Raw genomic sequence first — 20,788 nt, 5'->3', positions numbered from 1 at the left:
GGAGGCAGGAGAAAGGAACAGAGTAGTGAGTATCAAGGTCAGGGGCGTATAGGATTTTGTTAATTCACACCAATTAATGAACCCATTTGTGATTCAGACAAAGCCAGATTTCAAACAGATCTTATATATGGTTTCAATTCACTTTTGCATTAAAAATGTGCATTCCATGCTTGAGAGAGAAGAACACATGATGAAATTAAGCATCAAGGACTAGCGAAATGTGGTTTTGTTTTGGTAGAGATGACCTTTCTGTTTCTCTGACTCTACTTTTCCGAATAAAATGTTTGATTTATATGCTTCAGAGGCATAGAAAAACACTGTGGACTCTGTCCAAAGACGAAAGTACTAAATTATAGTGTACTAAGAGAAACCTACCAGTTACAAAACACTGTGGATTTTATCATTTATACGTAAATAACATACTGAAGCATGGACGAAGAGGACGAAATAAGAATTTTACAAGCACGTCTTAATCAAACCTACAAAAATTGGGGTGATAAACATAGCAAGTCCAGAAAATTTGCAGCAATGATTTGAAGGCACCCATTCTTCAAGATAACTCTTGCACTGGCAGTACACATCTATATTATTCTAGGTTAATGTTTTTCAGGTAATTTAATTTTGAAGTGGAGCTCATGAGTGAAGAACAGAGCAGAGGTTCTCGTATAGAACCTGTATTCAACTAGTGGAGTCAACAGGAATTTGTCTCTCTCTGTTTACCTGTAGTACATTATTTCATTTTACTGAAGACTGTACACACATAAAGTCACACTGGCACTGATGAGAGACATCCAAACACTTTATCTGAGGCCAGTACGTATTTAGAAATAAAAAATATTTTCTTGGATGTTTCCTCAAAATATTGAGACTAGTCTAGAAGTAACCAAATTTGCAAACGGACAAAATTCAAATAGATGTGAAAAACTTTTGCAGATTTTTTTCTATAATGGATACTTAATTGGCTTCTTTGGAAGAAAGTAAACCTTTAAAATATGATGAATGAGATTATCTGAATAAAAGAAAAGCAAAAGGCCATGGCAGAAAGTTAAATTTCTCAAAAGTATCTCATAGGAATGTGATGTTGAAAAGCGTCCATGGGGATGACTACTTTTCTTAAATTTGTTTCAAGCATGTACATTTGTAAAAGACCCAGAGAAATATAAATGCGTTATTATTAATAGGAAAATTATTATGAATAAATCTATTACTAATACAGTATTATTATAAGAAAATTAAAAAGAAGCAGATTCCTGACAGACTCAGAAACACCTAACTAAATTTTCACACTTGGGATGAGAAGTGAAAAGGGAGGCATCCCTGTACAGTCTCCCCTTTATTTTTATAGCGAATCTTCATGAAAAGTGGATAACTTAAAAGCATATCGTCTGTAATTCGGTAACATTTACAACTATTGCAAAATTCATTTAGTAAGACTATACCCTGTCCAACTCATTGTAACAGCTCTGGTTACCCCATGAACTGTTAGACTTTAAAGGGGAAAAGTATTTGAGGGTTTTCTGATTAAAAAAAAAAAAAATCATGGGTAAATTTACTCAATTTTAATTTGCCTATCACTCTTCATTGAAAAAAGAAAAAAATTCCTTTGAAAAACTTCCTTTTAGCAAATGATCAGGTCACTAATACAGCTCTAGTAATCAGGTTATACAGTTCTAGTAATCTTTTTTCCTGCACTCTTTCACTTAAGATTCTCCAACTCTTGCTAGTGCTGGGGATGGAGGTGGGTACTCAGTGATGAAACAAGAAATCTTCAGTGCAAAGTGCTGCGACCACATCAGCAGACAAGAGACTGCCTAAACCCTCAAAAAGGAGAGAAAGCAGAGAAGCAAAAGGGAGACAATGGCTTCTCAAGCATCAATTCCCTGACTTCATTTTAAGAGACCCAAGCACATCTGGGACAATTGCTCCTTGGATTGAATACAGCCAGTGAATCCAAAGTTTCCATTCCTTTTTTTGCAATTCCATCATTTCAGATGGCTTGTCTAGCCCTAGTTAGTGCTAGGTTTACTATGTCTTTGTCTTCACTGTAAATATCAATTAAGTGGAGAAAAATAAAGCCAGAGACTTATCATGTTTTCCTAGAAGAATGTTAACTGTACTGTGCTTTTGCTGCCATGTTTAAACTTAGTTGATATTCATTGAAAAGTAATGTGTGTTAGGGATTTCAGAAAACAGTGGAGTTCATGGATAAGAGTGTTACCAGAGGTTTGGGAAACCCACTCCATCTGGCCTGTTTAGCTCAAGGCATATGGTTTTTGGATCTCCTTTAACGATCATCCTCCTAGATGCTTGGAGCCTGGGCCATGTAATCCAACGCTTGATTTCTTCTAACCCTGTCTTAGTCTCTAATTGTGTCCCATATGTAAGTTTTTTCCTACCCAGTAAGGTCTATATGATATTTAAAAAGACAGACTTGGCAATTGGTCCAGATGGAGGGCAGTTCAGTTGCAGCAGCAGTTAAGAGCTTGGGCTTTAGAGAGTGGCAGAGACAATGAGAGATGGGAAGAGAAAGCAAGGGATCTGTAAGGGAGCCATAGACATACTACCAACTTCACATGTTTTTTTAGAGCTTTTCCTGCCTCTGAAGGTAGGGATCATGTTTTTTTTTTTTTAATGTCTGTTTCAGCTTTCTCAGTGTTTACAAGTGTCCTAAATAAGCAAGCCACAGGAACCTGACTTGCTAACTTGACTTGATGCTCAAGGTCACTTCTATTAAGACTGCCTAAATTACAGAACTAGGGAAATGAAGGATGGTAGATAACTTGTGGGCAGCACATTTACTGTGGAACCTCTGTCTAAACTGGAGTCTGCTGTACGATACTGCTGCCCCACAGATCCCTCAATGAAGATCTTCAACTAAGCCAAAAAGAGACTGTTCTTTGGGAGAATGTGACTTTATAGTGAACATCAATGTTAAAACAGACAAACATTTGTTGAAACGCATTAATTTTTATAAGTGAAAGATAACAAAACAATAATTCATATGTTAACTATGCTTATTGATTCATTTTAATTCATCTTGTCTCTTTACGTATTTTAATTTAGCAAAATTTTTAATTCAACAAGCATTTATTGAATAGCTACTATAAGCACAGCCTTCTGCTAAGGTACTGTGGAACAAGGAAATAATAAGAGGTTCTACAGTCTTGCAGCATTGCAGAGTCCAGTGGGGGAACTGATCATAGTTTATAGAATGCCAGCTCATGAGTAACTGGGTGTGTGACCTAGCCTAAATTACTTAACTTCTCTAAGCCTCTGTTTCTCTGTATTTAAAATGACAAATATAATAGTCTCTACCTTGCAGGGTTGTTGTAAGGATTAAATGAAATAAATACAATTCCACATAATAAGCACTTAATAAATACTGGTTACTATTGTTGTGATTTTTATTATAAATATATATTGAGCAGAGAGGCATGGAGACGTGTGGTCTAACATATACATACACAAACACATTCTAGATTAATGTTTTTGAATGGATGAATATAAAATTTCCAGTGTTATGATATTGGCTCAAACAATAAGGTAAAATACATGTAATCTACCATATTACCACTTTATAGTGAGAGTTTCCAAGGCTGACAGAGAGTCTGAAGTGTTTATAGTTATACTCATAACTAACATTTTGGAACAAAGGACACCCTATAACTAACAGATGTCATATTTACATCACATTTATATAGTATCTATACACTGGGGTCTTGTAGCTAAATAAGATCGTTGAGATGATATCTTAGTGAATGTGGCCTGTGACATCAGCAGGGTTCTGAAAAGACTGAATAAGCAGCAATTAGAGAAACACTGCTAACTGATTTCAGTTGTATGCTCTGAGGATCTGAAGCTCAGAGGTTTCATTTGTGTGGAAATAATCTTAAATGCATACGCAATTATGGTGTCACGTGAGGGAAAGAAGAAAGGCAGTTAATGTTACTACACACCTACTATATGCTAGAAATTTAAAAATATTTTTTGCTTTATGTCCACAGATGCCTTACAAAGTAAATCGTCGTATTCCCATTTTGGAAAAATTAAATAATTTGCCTAAGATCACAAAGCTGAAAATCTGTAGGATAGTATTTGTATTCCAAAATACTTTTACCTCACTATTTCATGGTATTTCTCAAGCTAACGAGAATGTTATTTAAATATTTGCAGAGGAAAACAGTGACATGGAATTGATTTATTCTGAAGGATGAAGATAGAACTTCCTGGATCCATCTATCTAAAATGATTTTTTTTTAAATTTCAGTTTATATTTGAATTCATGCCATTAAAACTTTTTTCAGTAGGATTTTAGTTGGCATTTTTAAAAATCCATATTCTGAGAAGGCAGACCTGTTTCCTAGAGCAGTAACCTTTCAAAATATGCACCTTTAGCTGCTCCTCTGTATTGACTGTCTGTTTGTCTTATTGGTGTATTTTAGTTTTGTGAAATAGGTATGAGGTTATTCTATAGCCAGAATATCCTTTTTGAATCTCAGTCTTCAAGTGATAGATTATAAATTCTAAGACCTTACTCAGTTTTTATTTTTCAAAATACTATATATATATATATATAAAATATATATTATATATAAAATATATATATTATATATATGTTTTGGTGATATAGAAGACATAAAGTACACCTCATCAGTTGACCTTAAGAAGTTGCATGTATAGGCTTCCTCATCAGTGTTCCCAGGAGCACCAGCCCAGTGCATATGTTTTAAGAGGTATCCACTGGATATCTGATGAATTGCAGTGACTCTAAATATCTTCATTTATTAATGTGCATTCTGTTTATGTTAAACATTTATTAGCTATTTGTTGAAATAAATTTGAGACTTTTGTTTCTGGCTCTGATAGAGTTTATATCAGATTAACTCTAATTGATTACAATTCTACAAGCTGGAGAATATACTTTCAGATACACATACACAATAACAAAACAACAACAAATATAGTAACAAAACAGCAGAGGGAAGGCATCCCAACAGCTAGTATCTGACGGACCAAGATCCTAGAGAGAAGCAAAACCCACTGAGTGGGGAGCCCTATATTACTGCTTTTTTTTTTTTTTCTTCAGGGAGTTTTCCAATTCAAAGTGAGATGCCCAGAGGCTGAACAGAAAGTTGTAGCTGGGACTTGCAGCAATCTGACAAGGTTGGGGAGACAAAAAATAGAGTTCAAATCTACTAAAGCAACCAGGACTTGAGGGGCCAAGGCTCCAAAGAGAAAGGGAACGGTAAAGGCATTTGCCACTTCTGAAGCTGCCTGTGTGAGGCTGAAAGGCTAAGAAACTAAGCAGAAAGCAGCTGCTCAGAGGCTCAAAAGCTAAGCGGAGAATTCAGCCGGTTCACAGTACCAGGGAATGAAACAATGGAGTCCAGAGACTGTGAGGAAGAGGAGTTCCAGGAAACACAATAGGCTTTCAGCTGAGTCACCTGGGTCCCCTGAACAAACTTTTAGTTTGCCCCAAGAGAGGGGGCAAACCATAACTAGAGTAACCATTGCAATGCCTGAAACCCAGTTTCTGCTGGACCAAAGAGGTGATCAGCCCGTATTCTCTTTTGGCTTCCAAAAGAAAATTAAAGAAATTTGAACTTCTTTTTATACGGGAGTTGCACACTGACTGCCCCCTATGAGAACTGACCTGCCAAAGCTTTTGTTTGGCCCACACAATGTTTGCTTTTCTCATCTGCATGCTTTGGGGAGGAGGCTCTACTGTCTGGTTCTTCTACAGTCCCCACCAATCCCTGCAGTCTCACAATAAACCTATTTTGCCCCCATAAGTTACTTACCTGAAACTGAAGGCATGTGCTACACATTTAAAAGCAGATGACTGATGACAACAATCTATGTTGTAAGCCAAGCACTGTGAGTGTAATCGCAAGGGACTGCATGAGGGGAATACCTAAGAGGGGATGAGACCATTCAGGGGGAGAACCAGTGGCTGAAGGGAGGCTTTAAAGACTGAGCTCCTCTGTTTCCATACAAATTGTGACATTTTTTGTTCTAGTTCTGTGAAAAATGCCAGTGGTAGTTTGATAGGGATTGCATTGAATCTGTAGATTGCTTTGGGTAGTAGAGTCATTTTCACAATGTTGATTCTTCCCGAATAGCCAAAGCAATCTTGAGAACGAAAAATGGAGCTGGAGGAATCAGGCTCCCTGACTTCAGACTATACTACAAAGCTACAGTAATCAAGACAGTTTGGTACTGGCACAAAAACAGAAATATAGATCAGAGGAACAGGATAGAAAGCCCAGAGATAAACCCACCCACATATGGTCACCTTATCTTTGATAAAGGAGGCAAGAATATACAGTGGAGAAAAGACAGCCTCTTCAATAAGTGGTGCTGGGAAAACTGGACAGCTACATGTAAAAGTATGAAATTAGAACACTCCCTTACACCATACAAAAAAATAAACTCAAAATGTATTAAAGACCTAAATGTAAGGCCAGACACCATCAAACTCTTAGAGGAAAACATAGGCAGAACACTCTATGACATAAATCACAGCAAGATCCTTTTTGACCCAGCTCCTAGAGAAATGGAAATAAAAACACAAATAAACAAATGGGACCTAATGAAACTTAAACGCTTTTGCACAGCAAAGGAAACCATAAACAAGACCAAAAGACAACCCTCAGAATGGGAGAAAATATTTGCAAATGAAGCAACTGACAAAGGATTAATCTCCAAAATTTACAAGCAGCTCATGCAGCTCAATAACAAAAAAACAAACAACCCAATCCAAAAATGGGCAGAAGACCTAAATAGACATTTCTCCAAAGAAGATATACAGATTGCCAACAAACACATGAAAGAATGCTCAACATCATTAATCATTAGAGAAATGCAAATCAAAACTACAATGAGATATCATCTCACACTGGTCAGAATGGCCATCATCAAAAAATCTAGAAACAGTAAATGCTGGAGAGGGTGTGGAGAAAAGGGAACCCTCTTGCACTGTTGGTGGGAATGTAAATTGATACAGCCACTATGGAGAACAGTATGGAGGTTCCTTAAAAAACTAAAAATAGAACTACCATACGACCCAGCAATCCCACTACTGGGCATATACCCTGAGAAAACCATGATTCAAAAAGAGTCATGTATCAAAATGTTCATTGCAGCTCTATTTACAATAGCCAGGACATGGAATCAACCTAAGTGTCCATCATTGGATGAATGGATAAAGATGTGGCACATATATACAATGGAATATTACTCAGCCATAAAAAGGAATGAAATTGAGTTATTTGTAGTGAGGTGGATGGAGTTAGAGTCTGTCATACAGAGTGAAGTAAGTCAGAAAGAGAAAAACAAATACAGTATGCTAACACATATATACGGAATTTAAGGAAAAAAAAAAAAAGGTCATGAAGAACCTAGTGGTAAGATGGGAATAAAGACACAGACCTACTAGAGAATGGACTTGAGGATATGGGGAGGGGGAAGGGTAAGCTGTGAGAAAGTGAGAGAGTGGCATGGACATATATACACTACCAAGCGTGAAATAGATAGCTAGTGGGAAGCAACCGCATAGCACAGGGAGATCAGCTCAGTGCTTTGTGACCACCTAGAGGGGTGGGAGAGGGAGGGTGGGAGAGAGGGAGATGCAAGAGGGAAGAGATATGGGAACATATGTATATGTGTAACTGATTCGCTTTGTTATAAAGCAGAAACTAACACACCATTGTAAAGCAATTATACTCCAATAAAGATGTTAAAGAAAAAAAAAAAGACTGAGCTCCCACAGACATAGAGAACAGGCTCGTGGTTGTCAAGGGGAAGGGGGAGGGGGGGAGGGATGGAGTGGGAGTTTGGGGTTAGCGGATGAAAACTAGTATATATTGAATGGATAAACAACAATGTCTTATGGTGTAGCACAGGGAGCTATATTCAATATCCTATGATAAACCACAGTGGAAAAGAATATTAAAAAAAAAAGAATGTATATATGTATAACCGAATCACTTTGCTATACAGCAGAAATTAACACAATCCTGTAAATCAACTATGCTTCAATAAAAAAAAAAGACTGAGCTTACAAACTTCCTCTCTTTGGCCTCTCATTTGCCTTCATGTAGCTTCTGACAAACATTTCTTTTGTCCATTTATTCATTTATAGAACTTTGTATTTGTAAAACATTATGTAGTTTACCAATTATATTTTATACATATACTTTTATATAATACTTAGGAAAAAACTGAGAGCAAGAATTAGCATCTCTCTCTGGAAAGTAGATAACTAAAGCTCAGAGATGTCAAGTCATTTGGTAGAATAGAGGTTGCATGACACTTAATTGTATGCTTCTTCTACTATACCTAACAGCTCAATATTAAAGAATGTTATCATAAAATATGCATATAAATGTATTTACAAAAAAATGTATTCTCCCCACCCCAATGTCTGAGTAATACATGAGACAGAAACAAAATTTTAGACCCTGGAAAAATTATAAATTAACACCAAGGCAAAGAATCTGAATGACTGGGTAAAAACTGGCTCAAACGTTAACTGCTTTATTCTCCCAAAACTGTTTTAACAAGTGGAGGTATGTGTCTCACTTACTCTAATTCTTGTAGGTTTGATAATTCAGAATCAGAGCGTGCTAAATCCTTTCACAGGTAAAGTAAAGGCTCACAAAGCCCAAGAAGCCATGTTACACGGTTAAAATGCAAAAAATGCAGTCATAGGGGGCACAGGAAAAAACTCTGAAATGGAAAAACCACCGAGTAAGAAACTAACATAGGATTAGGGCAGGAGAAATGGGGTACCTGTTTTGCAAGGATGCAGCCAGGTGTCAAAAGGTAGTGTATTCAATCCCATCATTTCTAAACCTGTATTTTTAGAAGACATTCACTGGCAGATCAGATCCTGACACTTGTATTTAGAGAACCCAGCACAAACAAAGGTAAAAATCCTGCAGTCTGTCTTAAGAGCCCTGCTTGGCCAATCAACAGGTTAATGAGAAGGTAATGCTATCATTCATTGTCAAATGGAGTAAGAAGTTTATTACATGAAAACTCAAAGATATTTCACCAGCCCAGATGCTACTGAACACTGAACAGAGTTGCACGACCTAATCAAGACAATTTAAATACATCTACTTGTCTTAGCTTCTGTATATTTATTTGTAAAGTTACAGAAATGTTCTGAGACGTTCTGAAGAGCACACGAGGCATTCATTAGTTTCTGAATTTCACTCTACAAAACAAGTGTAGTAATTTTTTTCCACTGAACTTGACATGGTTCTGGGACAAATCAATGATAGAATCCCAACCTCCTCTGGCTTCTACATGTTTATTCCAGGGTTTTCTGGGAACACTGCTTTTCCACTCTCCATGAATAGTTCATGTGCTAGTCTCCGATGGAAACAAAGTGACATTTCTTATTACTGCTGGCTGTTGGAAAGCAATCGCAAAGGGAGTGCCTTGAAACAATTAGTCCTCTGTAACTGATTATTTAACAATGTGTATTTCCCAAGAGCTGTTTATCCTCAAAAGGAAGCAGCCAAGACTAAATGTACGTATCTATGTAGACACCTGCACTGAAGCCCTCTGGATGCTAAATGGGGATTCTCACAGAAGAAAATTAATGGAGGATTATTTTCTTTTCTATTCCATTTGCAATGAACCCTGTACCTTTTCGTGAGCAAGGAAACATATTCCATTTCTCACGATACCTCAAGGACTATTTTTATTGGGAAAATCTCTTCATGAAAGATGGCTTTCGTTTTAAAGCTGAAATTCAACATAGAACAACAAGAGATACATGGAAAGCAAGGAAGGAAAAGAGGAAAGAAGGTAGAAAGAGAGGGAAGGAAGGAAGAAAGGAGAGAAAGAAAGAAGGAGGATAAAGAAAAGAAACACTATTTTTTAGTAGAAGAAAAATGCTTTATGTGTTCAAGGCACTCTAGTGGCCACTAAAAAACAATAATTTTTTAAAATGTAGGAGAAACTGTTCCCACCTTTAAGTCACTTATTTCCCTAGCGATTTAGCTGTTAAAGATGCGGGGCTAGGAATGAAAATGATTTTAACTAGCTGACCTTAAATTTGAATACAGGCTATATATTTTTAGCTACAAATTCCATGTTGTAACTCCCTTCTCTGAAATAGGGAATGATTCAAAAACTGCCAGGGAACATCTCGAGACCAGATGCTCGCATAAACTAAGAAGTACAAGTCAGTTACAGGGAGACAGTCAAATAAGATTCTGAAGAATGTGGTCTCATAACTCACATACTGAGAAATGTCATATCCCCATACTATGTAAAGTTCCACTCCCTTGCCAACTTATGCATTGCAAGAAGAATGCATTTCAGCTTTTGGAAAGGTTCTTCTCTGTATATGAATCTTCTCCAGAACTTATTTTTCAGCGTCTCCAAGAAGCTCATGCCTCTTTACTGCTGGCTACCCTCATTATCTGACCTGGGATTCCCTACGTGTAAGAAGATTGTCAGTCAGTGAAATTTTGACATAGTCAATGTGAGACCACTAGAGAAACCTCAAATAAATGCTGTATGTAAGTCTGAAGCTGAGTGGTTAGGTTAAAAATAGAAAAGTATTTTAGAACATAGTTAAGCTAGGAGCGATGCACAAAACATTTAGAGTGTGGCATAGGCACTGACCCATCAGACTGCAGGTCTAGTGCTGGAGCAGGGTCCTGGCGCTCCCTGTCTAGCCAAGCATTAGCCTTTTAGCTGCTAGAGGTCTGTGGTGCTTCTAGCTTAAATAGCTAGAAGTCTGGGACACTTGCAGGGGGTTTATAAATTTATTTATTTATTTATTTTTGGCTGTGTTGGGTCTTCGTTTCTGTGCGAGGGCTTTCTCCAGTTGCGGCGAGCGGGGGCCACTCTTCATTGTGGTGCGCGGGCCTCTCACTATTCTTGCAGGGGGTTTAGACAGTAGCTATTTCAATATTATGATGACTGATTGGGTTCTACTAGTGACTACCAGCTGAGTATCGAACTTAGTGATTATTTTCTTTAATTGTTACACAAATGTGGATATACCTTGAACGAAACATTTTAAGAAAGTTGTCATCTGTAAGTTTTAGCATAAATCTACTTAGAAACGACAAACTCAACTTTTTTTAAAAAAAATAGAGGTTATTGAGTTAATGGATGAGAAAATTAAGAAAAATAATGTAGTCCCTTATGACTTTCCTGTGGACAATATAGAGACATTTGGTTATATGATGGATCCCAAGGATATTCATAATAAACCTATGTCACATTGATTAAGTTTCCTAGTAGTTTGACAATAGCTGTCCTTGGCCTTGTCCAAACTTATATCAGTGAACAAGAAAATTTAGAAAATATATATAATGGACATCTGTTACTTTGGTCTGCCTAGCACTGTTACCATTCTATTGGTAAGAGATTCTTTTCTTCTGGTGGGAATTCCATTCCATGTGGTTTTTGTGAGATCAACTCATCTTTCCACTGTTAGCGTCTGCTCATGACCCAGGCCTGGCCAGAGTACCCGTCACCCTATGACTGGTTTCTGGATAATCAGTGATTCAAAGTGAGGGTAATTTAAGTCCTTCACAGGATTTTCCCTGCTGGGGCTGGAAAGCCGGTAGGAATTAAGACTGGGGGTGGCTACCATGCTCAGCGCACTCAGAAAGCCCATTTAGCAAAAAACAAGATAGAGCCCAGAGGCCTTTGGGATTTGGGATTGCTAAGCAATTATGTACAGAACTACTTTTTTCTTTTTGGAAATTTTGGAGTCCCTCTTTTGATACAAAAGAAAGCACAATGAAAATCAGGATTTGTTCACCTCACATCCACACATCAAGCGCATCATGGGGAAGTGGAAAAAAAAGCAGATACCATAAACATGCTGACATGCTAGCGAGCAACTCCTAGAATTAAAAAAAAAAAAAAAATCCCAGGGAATAAACTCAGAGGACATTTCCCCCTTTATTCTCTATGTTCTGCTTACTCTTGATACTCAACAGTTTAAATTTTTTTAAACAATCAAGAAGATGTAAATAACATGCCTAAATCAATAAAAATTTGAATTAAAGTTCTGTTCTTGGGGAAAAAATGTCTTAGAGTTCAAGGAAGAAGCAATAAAAATAACAGTAGACATATTTAGAATGATAACTTTTTTTACATCACTTTTGCATTTGCATCCATCATGCTTTAGAAAGTATTTCATATACATTTTCTTAAAATGCTCAAACATATTAAAAGTTTGGTAGCTCAACCCTGAATCTTCAGAAAGTGATCAAGAAATTTCTGATAATATTTCAAATGATCAAGATTTTCTTTTTTAAATTGTACCCAATAATAAATATCAAATATCAGAATATTATAAAAATATAACTTTCATCTGTCAGTTTCAGAGCACCTATAGCATAATAATAATCTGGATTAAAAAGTGAGGCAGTAATCACCTCTGAGCAAAATATAAAAGCCAAGCGTAAGATATATAGTACACTTTTCCGGTCACAGGTGTTGACAAAAGCCAATAAGAAAATACAAAAGTCAGGGACTCCCCTGGTGGTCCAGCGGGTAAGACTGTGTTCCCAATGCAGGGGGCCTGGGTTTGATCCCTGGTTGGGGAACTAGATCCTGCATACATGCGGCAACTAAGAGTTTGCATGCCGCAACTAAGAGTCCACATGCCACAACTAAGAGTCCTCATGCCGCAACTAAAAGATCCTGCATGCTGCAACTAAAGATCCCGCATGCCACAACTAAGACCCAGAGCAGCCTAAATAAATTAATTAATTAATTTAAAAAAAAGCATGGAATCATGGAAATGCCCAAGTTGAAGACGTGAAGTAGTTTATAAATTAAATGAACTTTAATAAACCCTAGAGAAACCATATATTCCAAGTGTTTCTTAACAGGCATTCCTTTCAGGACTGACTCACTGAGCACTGGTGCTAGGAATGTGCCAGTGCACCAGATACCAGGCAACAGTGATACAAACAGTCATTGCTTCAACGGTGCCGCATAGATGGAATTAAGCTCAGTAAACATGAGTTTGAAATATTTTTAGTTTTTACTTATACTTAGCTTGTTTTCAGTTCCTCAAAGAAAGAGATCATAACAATTCCTTTTTCATCTTCCTGTGAAATATAGTTTAATCCTCAACAATCCTCCTTTATTACCAAACCTCTAACCTCCATAAGAGCTCAATAAACCTTTCTCTTGTATGTGGTTTGATAGGTTACAATGGCTGCCATTTCAATCGTAAGGCTTAATTTATTTAATTACTGCTGAATTACAATTACAGATTTCAGGTGTCCAACCTGAATCCCACCAATTTCTCTCTAAGCAGTCATTTCTTTACCATCTTCCAACCCACCGTAATTTATTATTTACTTTCTGCCTAGAAACTGCTCCTTACCTTTTACTATTTTTACCACAAGCTTTTAATCCATTCCTCTCAACAAATGTCCTTGCTTTTTGCCTTTCAGATAAGAGAGAGCATTACATACAAACCCCAACTTTCCAGACTTTCAGCTCCAGAATAGTTTTTCGTGTACTCCTATCCTTCCTTCTTTCCTGAGCCTCAGTGAAAGAAACATGTCTAACTCCTCCCTCAGACAGGCCGTCTGTCTCTTCTGTTTTCCTGCCCTGTCCATGATCTTGCCAAGGCAATGAGCCTTTCCTCCAGTTGACAGTTTCTTCTTCTCTGTTGGTTCTTTTCACAAGGAAAGAAAACCAAACCCCCAAATTTCCTTTGAACCAACCAACCAACCTTCCTTCCTAAGCTATTGCTTTGTTTGAATAAAACAAACAAAAAAAACTGTTCTTTAAGTGTGAGTTACTGTACAATTGCTTTATGTTCATTATGCCATTTATTTATTATTTTTTTAAAAATTATTTATGTATTTATTTATTTATACATTTATTTATTTATGTATTTATTTATTTTGGGCTGTGTTGGGTCTTTGTTGTTGCGCGTGGGCTTTCTCTAGTTGCAGCAAGCGGGGGCCGCTCCTCCTTGTGGTGCGCGGGCCTCTCATAACGGTGGCTTGTCTTTGTTGCAGAGCACAGGCTCTAGGCATGTGGGCGTCAGTAGTTGTGGCACGCGGGAGCTCAGTTGTTGTGGCTTGTGAGCTCTAGAGCACAGGCTCAGCAGTTGTGGCGCACAGGCTAGTTGCTCCACAACATGTGGGATCCTCCCGGACCAGGGCTCGAACCCGTGTCCCCTGCATCGGCAGGCAGACTCCCAACCACTGTGCCACCAGGCAAGTCCCCATTATGCCATTTAATTAAATCACACTGTAATCCTAAATGGTATTTATTCCCGTTTCACAGATGAAGAAAGTAGAACTGGGTAAACATCTGTGACTCAGCTGAAGTCAACCAGATAGTAGGCTGGTGGAGTTACGATCACACTTACTTTAACCAGTGGTTCTCAAGCTGTGGTCTCTAGAGCAGCTGCATCAGCATCTCCTGGAACTTGTTAGAAATGCAAATTCTCAGGTCCCACCCTGATCTACTGTATCAGAAGCTCTGGGTGTGGGACCTACAATCTGTGTTTTAACAAGCCCTTCACGAGATTCTGATGACACTACAGTTTGGGGACCAGTGCACTAGACCACAATGCCCTTCTGTTCTCATCCTATTTAACTTCTCTGCTACACTTGACAGAGTTAGGTGTTTTCTTTTGAAGCCTTCTTTTCTACCAGAAACTCCAAACCACTATATCTTGATTCTCTTTCACTAACAATCTCTTTCACTAGCCTTCTCGCTAAAACATTGGTTAGCTTTACCAATGTCTCCCAAATCTCACGAACTCACCAACTTTGCTGCATGTTCCCTAGGACCCTCTCTTGATGTAACCTCCATGTTGACCAAAGGAGTCAGTGCCCAGCCATTCACCGCAGCCAGCATCTCTAGGTGACGTTGCTCTCTTGCACCCTACATTCCTACATTTAATTGGCTAACCAAATTTCGTCAATATTTATCTCTAGAATATTCTCAAACCTGTCACCTATCTCTATTCCCAGGTGCACTCCCAAACATTATAGGCTGGAATATGATAACAGCCTTCCTGCCTGGAGCTGCTCTTCTTTTCAATACCCTCCTAAACATTTCCAGTTATCCTTCTAAAAAGTAGGTATAAGCATGTCATTCCCATTCAAAATTTAAAAATTAAAAGAAAAAAACCTAACAAAAATTTAAAAACTAATCAGAATAAAACAAACAAAACACCCAACTTTTATGGCTTCCCTTTACCTAAAGGGTGAAGTTTAACATCCCATTCTGAGCATGGTAACATGGCGATTAAGCCAACCTAGCCTTCTGTCTCCTCTCCCACGACTAACTGCAAAACCTTTCTTCTTCTCCCAAACCTTTGCTGAATGTAGGCAAGATTAATCACGTTTCTTTTTTGCAGCCTAGGCTAACACTTTATTCTCTGCCTGAAATACCCATCTCTAACTATCTACTCATCACTTATTTAATAAACATTAAATATGACACAAACTCAGGGGCAGGTAAAATGAACAAATTGAATATATCAAGTATAATGAGGTAACGTGCCCCATCTAAAGAGGGCAGCAACTACTCAAGACTTGAAAATTGCTGCCATGCAAATACTGCCATTAGAGAAAAGCCAGACATTCAGGTTTTCATGTGAAATTTCTCAATTTAAAAATTGAGCAAATATTTATTTTTCACATCTTTATTGGAATATAAATGCTTTACAATGGTGTGTTAGTTTCTGCTGTATAACAAAGTGAATCAGCTATACATATACGTATATCCCTATATCCCCTCCCTCTTGCGTCTCCCGCCCACCCACCCTATCCCACCCCTCTAGGTGGTCACAAAGCATCAAGTTGATCTCCCTGTGCTAAGCAGCTGCTTCCCACTAGCCATCCATTTTACATTTGGTAGTGTATATATGTCAGTGCTACTCTCTCACTTCATCCCAGCTTCCCCTTCCCCTCATCCCCGGTGCCCTCATGTCTGTTCTCTACGTCTGCGTCTTTATTCCTGCCCTGCCACTAGGTTCATCAGTACCACTTTTTAAAATTCCATATATATGCGTTAGCATACGGTATTTGTTTTTCTCTTTCTGACTTACTTCACTCTGTATATTAAAACAATCTAAAACCCTGTTCTGTGTACCAGTGTGCCCACCAAATAAAACACATCTATAGGCTGTCAGTGTGGACTTTGGTGTTAGTTCCGCTAGGCCTAGGTATTCAAAGGTGACCAAGACAGGGCCTCTGACCTGAGTGGCTCACCTTTGGTGTTCAGCTCAAACACTAGCACAGGCAGGAGTAAACAAGTCCTCTGCTCTGCTCTCATAACACTTTGTTTACATGGCACCTGCCAGAGTACACCCTTACAGCTAATTGTTTGCTTACTCCCTGAATCATCAGGTCCTAGAGAAGCAGTGCTGTCATCTTCATCCTAGTAACCGCAGCACTGGAACACTGTGCTAGTAGCTGGTACTCAACTATAACTCTATTGGGAGATGTCTATATATCAACTTGTATCAACGTGATTCCAAATGTTTAAGCCACTTTGTATTTTTCCCTCCCTAAATCGATATTATGTTTTGATTAGGCACCATGCTGTTAGATATGATCTCACTAATGAATCTGTCTCCTAAAAAGCAAACCTAAATATGTTTTGAGTCATGTTTCAGTTTTATGCTATAATCCTAATATTTTTCCTACAGAGGTTTCTTGTAAGATGGTGGTCCAAACAAGGGCTGTTTACAGATATCCTTGGCAAATTCAATAAATTGTTTTAGTCTAGGACACATCTTTTCACTTTGAAAAATAAGAAAAAATGAGTTCATTTGTTCCATTTGCTAATTTCAGGGTACAACTTTTTTTTCCATTTAACAAAAGCACTAAAAAAGTCAGCTTTAACTTTTGTTACAGTTATATAATTCCTGGTTATGCTATCCAAACATTCTCACAAAGCTAATTTAAGCTAGGCATTGCCAGACTTGGAGGATGTCAATCATTTTTCAGTGAACCAAAACACCAAGCACCAGACTCAAGAGGGAATTGCTTGACCATCATTGTTATTTTACTCTCAGTTGATCTAATTTCTAGACACAGATCCACTCCAAATATGTGCATATGCCCTAGATGGCTGCCATCTGTGAAGTTTATAAACATCAATCCTATTGAAAAAGAAACATGTTTTTGTAGTTACTTACGTGTTGTCAAAATGAAGGAGGGTAAATATTTAATGTCTTCCCTATTTGTATAACCAGCAGTTAGAGGTCCAGCCATATTTCAGGTGTTAAAAAATTTTAACATAATCTTTGTCATTTTATTCTAAAACTCTGCGTGATGTTTTTGTGCATATGAATTCACCTACATGTGGACACTTGATTTCTTTACGGTGAAACTCCTTGCCTCGTGTTCATGTGTGCTGTAACCAAACTGTAAGGCTTACCTGCAGACTGTTGAAAATGACAAAGAGGACCAGCATCCAGAAGTGTCTGTAAGCCATGTGCAGGCCTCCCCAAAGCCATGTCATTGAAATCAGGGCAAAGAGATATAAAACCAGTGGAATTTCTAGACACCATGAAATAAAAAGAAAAGAAAAAGAATTTTTGAACTTCAGAATACTGCATAATCATACATATACACAAAATTATTTTTAGCCACTTTCTGGAAACTCTCTATGTCTAAGTACTCATTTTGAAAGAACAACCTTGGAAATACCAGTCTTACGACAGAGAAGGCAACGGTAACATTGCTGAGTCCACCTTCCTTCTGTTTTGCTGGTAGGCAGGGGACTGAAGAAGGACGAGAACTGTTCCTCTCCTAGACTACCACCTGCTGGACTGTTCAGGAAGTGCCACCAACAACTGGGGAGGTGCAATCACATTTCAATCCCAGGGAAGACCAGGTGTATAAATCTCCTTAAAAGAGCTCTCTACCAGAAAATGGTAGGCAGCAGTGTGCTCTCAAAATTACTGTAGTCCAGTCTGACATTTTAAAACTTAAGTGATATAACTTGTTTGTATGTAATGGAAAAGTACATATTTATCTCTTTTTCTGACTGAGTGGACACCAAACGTCACAGCTATGGTTAAGAGCAAAGATGAAGTGAAGGATTCACTACTGACAACACTAAGCTTATTCTACCCAACATTTTATTGTGCAATTTGTTGTAATATTTACCAGAACAGATTTCTTCAGGGCCAAAGGACTTCATTACCCTTTCTACTTATCTTTGATATTTGGGATTTAGAATAATAATCTTAAAGAAGGGTTATTAATATTTAAATGGCAAGCTATAGAATATTTGGAAAGTGAATCAGATCTTAGCAGCTGCACATAAACACATTTTCAAGCTGTTGAAAGACATCAGGAAGGACCACATCACTGACAACTCTCATGACAGACCTCAAAGTCCATATATACTCAACATCATCAATTAATGCCTAAAATCTACATACATTGTGGAAATCTGACCGGTTATTTACAATTTTAGCAAATTAAAAATTTTATTTTATTTTGAAACAATCTCAAACTTATAGAAGGGTTGCAAGTACAGTATGACAAGAAAGTTTTGTTTTTCCCTGAACCATCTGAAAGTTGCCAACCTGATGCCCCATCACCCTCTGAACACTGTAATGTATATTTTCTACAAAGACATTCTCCTACATTAACACAATACAACCATCAAATGAGAAAATTAACACTGATATGTTACGACTATCCTCAGATCCCACTCAAGATCTGTCAATTATTCCAGTAATTTCCTTTGTAGCAGAAGAATCCAGTTGACATTTCTATAGTCTTCTTTAATCTAAAATGGCTCCTTTAACAGTAAGGAGGTCCCTTAAAAAACTAAAAATAGAACTACCATACGACCCAGCAATCCCACTACTGGGCATATACCCTGAGAAAACCATAATTCAAAAAGAGTCATGTACCACAATGTTCATTGCAGCTCTATTTACGGTAGCCAGGACTTGTAAGCAACCTAAGTGTCCATCGACAGATGAATGGATAAAGAAGACGTGACACATATATACAATGGAATATTACTCAGCCATAAAAAGAAACTAAACTGAGTTATTTGTAGTGAGGTGGATGGACCTAGAGTCTGTCATACAGAGTGAAGTAAGTCACAAAGTAAAAAACAAATACCATATGCTAACACATATATATGGAATGTAAAAAAAAAAGATCATGAAGAACCTAGGGGCGGGGACCAGGAGAAGATGGTGGAAGAGTAAGACATGGAGATCAACTTCCTCCCCACAGATACATTAGAAATACATCTACACGTGGAACTGCTCCTATAGAACACCTACTGAACACTGGCAGAAGACCTCAGACCTCCCAAAAGGCAAGAAAATCCCCACGTACTGGGTAGGACAAAAGAAAAAAGAAACAACAGAGACAAAAGAATAGGGACAGGACCTGCACCAGTGGGAGGGAGCTGTGAAGGAGGAAAGGTTTCCACACACTAGGAAGCCCCTTCGCGGGCGGAGACTGCGGGTGGCGGAGGGGGGAAGCTTCAGAGCCACGGAGGAGAGCGCAGCCACAGGGGTGTGGAGGGCAAAGCGGAGAGATTCCCGCACGGAGGATCGGTGCCGAGTAGCACTCACCAGCCCGAGAGGCTTGTCTGCTCACCCGCCAGGGCGGGTGGGGCTGGGAGCTGAGGCTCGGGCTTTGGTCGGATCGCAGGGAGAGGACAGGGGTTGGCGGCGTGAACACAGCCTGAAGGGGGCTAGTGCGCCACAGCTAGCCGGGAGGGAGTCCGGGAAAAGGTCTGGAGCTGCCGAACAGGCAAGAGACTTTTTCGTGCCTCTTTGTTTCCTGGTGCGCGAGGAGAGGGGATTCAGAGCGCCGCTTAAAGGAGCTCCAGAGATGGGCGCGAGCCGCAGCTATCAGCGCGGACCCCAGAGACGGGCATGAGACGCTAAGGCTGCTGCTACAGCCACCAAGAAGCCTGTGTGCGAGCACAGGTCACTAACCACACCGTGCCTCCCGGGAGCCTGTGCAGCCTGCCACTGCCAGGGTCCCGTGATCCAGGGACAACTTCCCCGGGAGAACGCACGGCGCGCCTCAGTGGTGCAATGTCACTCTGGCTTCTGCCGCCGCAGGCTCGCCCCGCATCCGTACCCCTCCCTCCCCACGGCCTGAGTGAGCCAGAGCCCCCTAATCAGCTGCTCCTTTAACCCCATCCTGTGTGAGCGAAGAACAGATGCCCTCAGGCGACCTACACGCAGAGGCAGGGCCAAATCCAAAGCTGAACCCCGGGAGCTGTGCGAACAAAGAAGAAAAAGGGAAATCTCTCCCAGCAGCCTCAGAAGCAGCGGATTAAAGCTCCACAATCAACTTGATGTACCCTGCATCTGTGGAACACCTGAAGAGACAACGAATCATCCCAAATCGAGGAGGTGGACTTTGGGAGCAAGATATATTCTTTTTTCCCCTTTTCCTCTTTTTGTGAGTGTGTATGTGTATGCTTCTGTGTGAGATTTTGTCTGTATAGCTTTGCGTTCACCATTTGTCCTAGGATTCTGTCTGTCTGTTCTTCTTAAAATTTTTTTCATAATAATTCTTTTTTTATTTTTTATTTTAATAACTTTATTTTATTTTATCCTACTTTATTTTATTTTATCCTCTTTCTTTCTATTTTTTCTCCCTTTTATTCTCAGCCGTGTGGATGAAAGGCTCTTGGTGCTCCAGCCAGGCGTCAGGGCTGTGCCTCTGAGGTGGGAGAGCCAACTTCAGGACACTGGTCCACAAGAGACCTCCCAGCTCCACGTAATATCAAACGGCGAAAATCTCCCAGAGATCTC

The 20,788-nt window shown here is 39.0% G+C and overlaps 1 protein-coding gene across 1 annotated transcript in view; it reads right to left on the bottom strand.

Annotated features, from left to right (window-relative positions):
* ADGRV1 (adhesion G protein-coupled receptor V1) overlaps window positions 1-20,788 on the bottom strand; it is a 530,561-nt gene that overhangs the window by 45,275 nt on the left and 464,498 nt on the right. The window contains 1 exon segment of the mRNA XM_036847274.1: window positions 17,416-17,537. Coding sequence (XP_036703169.1) covers window positions 17,416-17,537 — 122 coding nt within the window.

Source organism: Balaenoptera musculus, chromosome 3, assembly GCF_009873245.2.
Source record: "Balaenoptera musculus isolate JJ_BM4_2016_0621 chromosome 3, mBalMus1.pri.v3, whole genome shotgun sequence".
Lineage (NCBI taxonomy): Eukaryota > Metazoa > Chordata > Mammalia > Artiodactyla > Balaenopteridae > Balaenoptera > Balaenoptera musculus.
The sequence above is the reverse complement of the archived record's forward strand: the minus strand, read 5'-3'. Positions and strand labels throughout refer to the sequence as shown.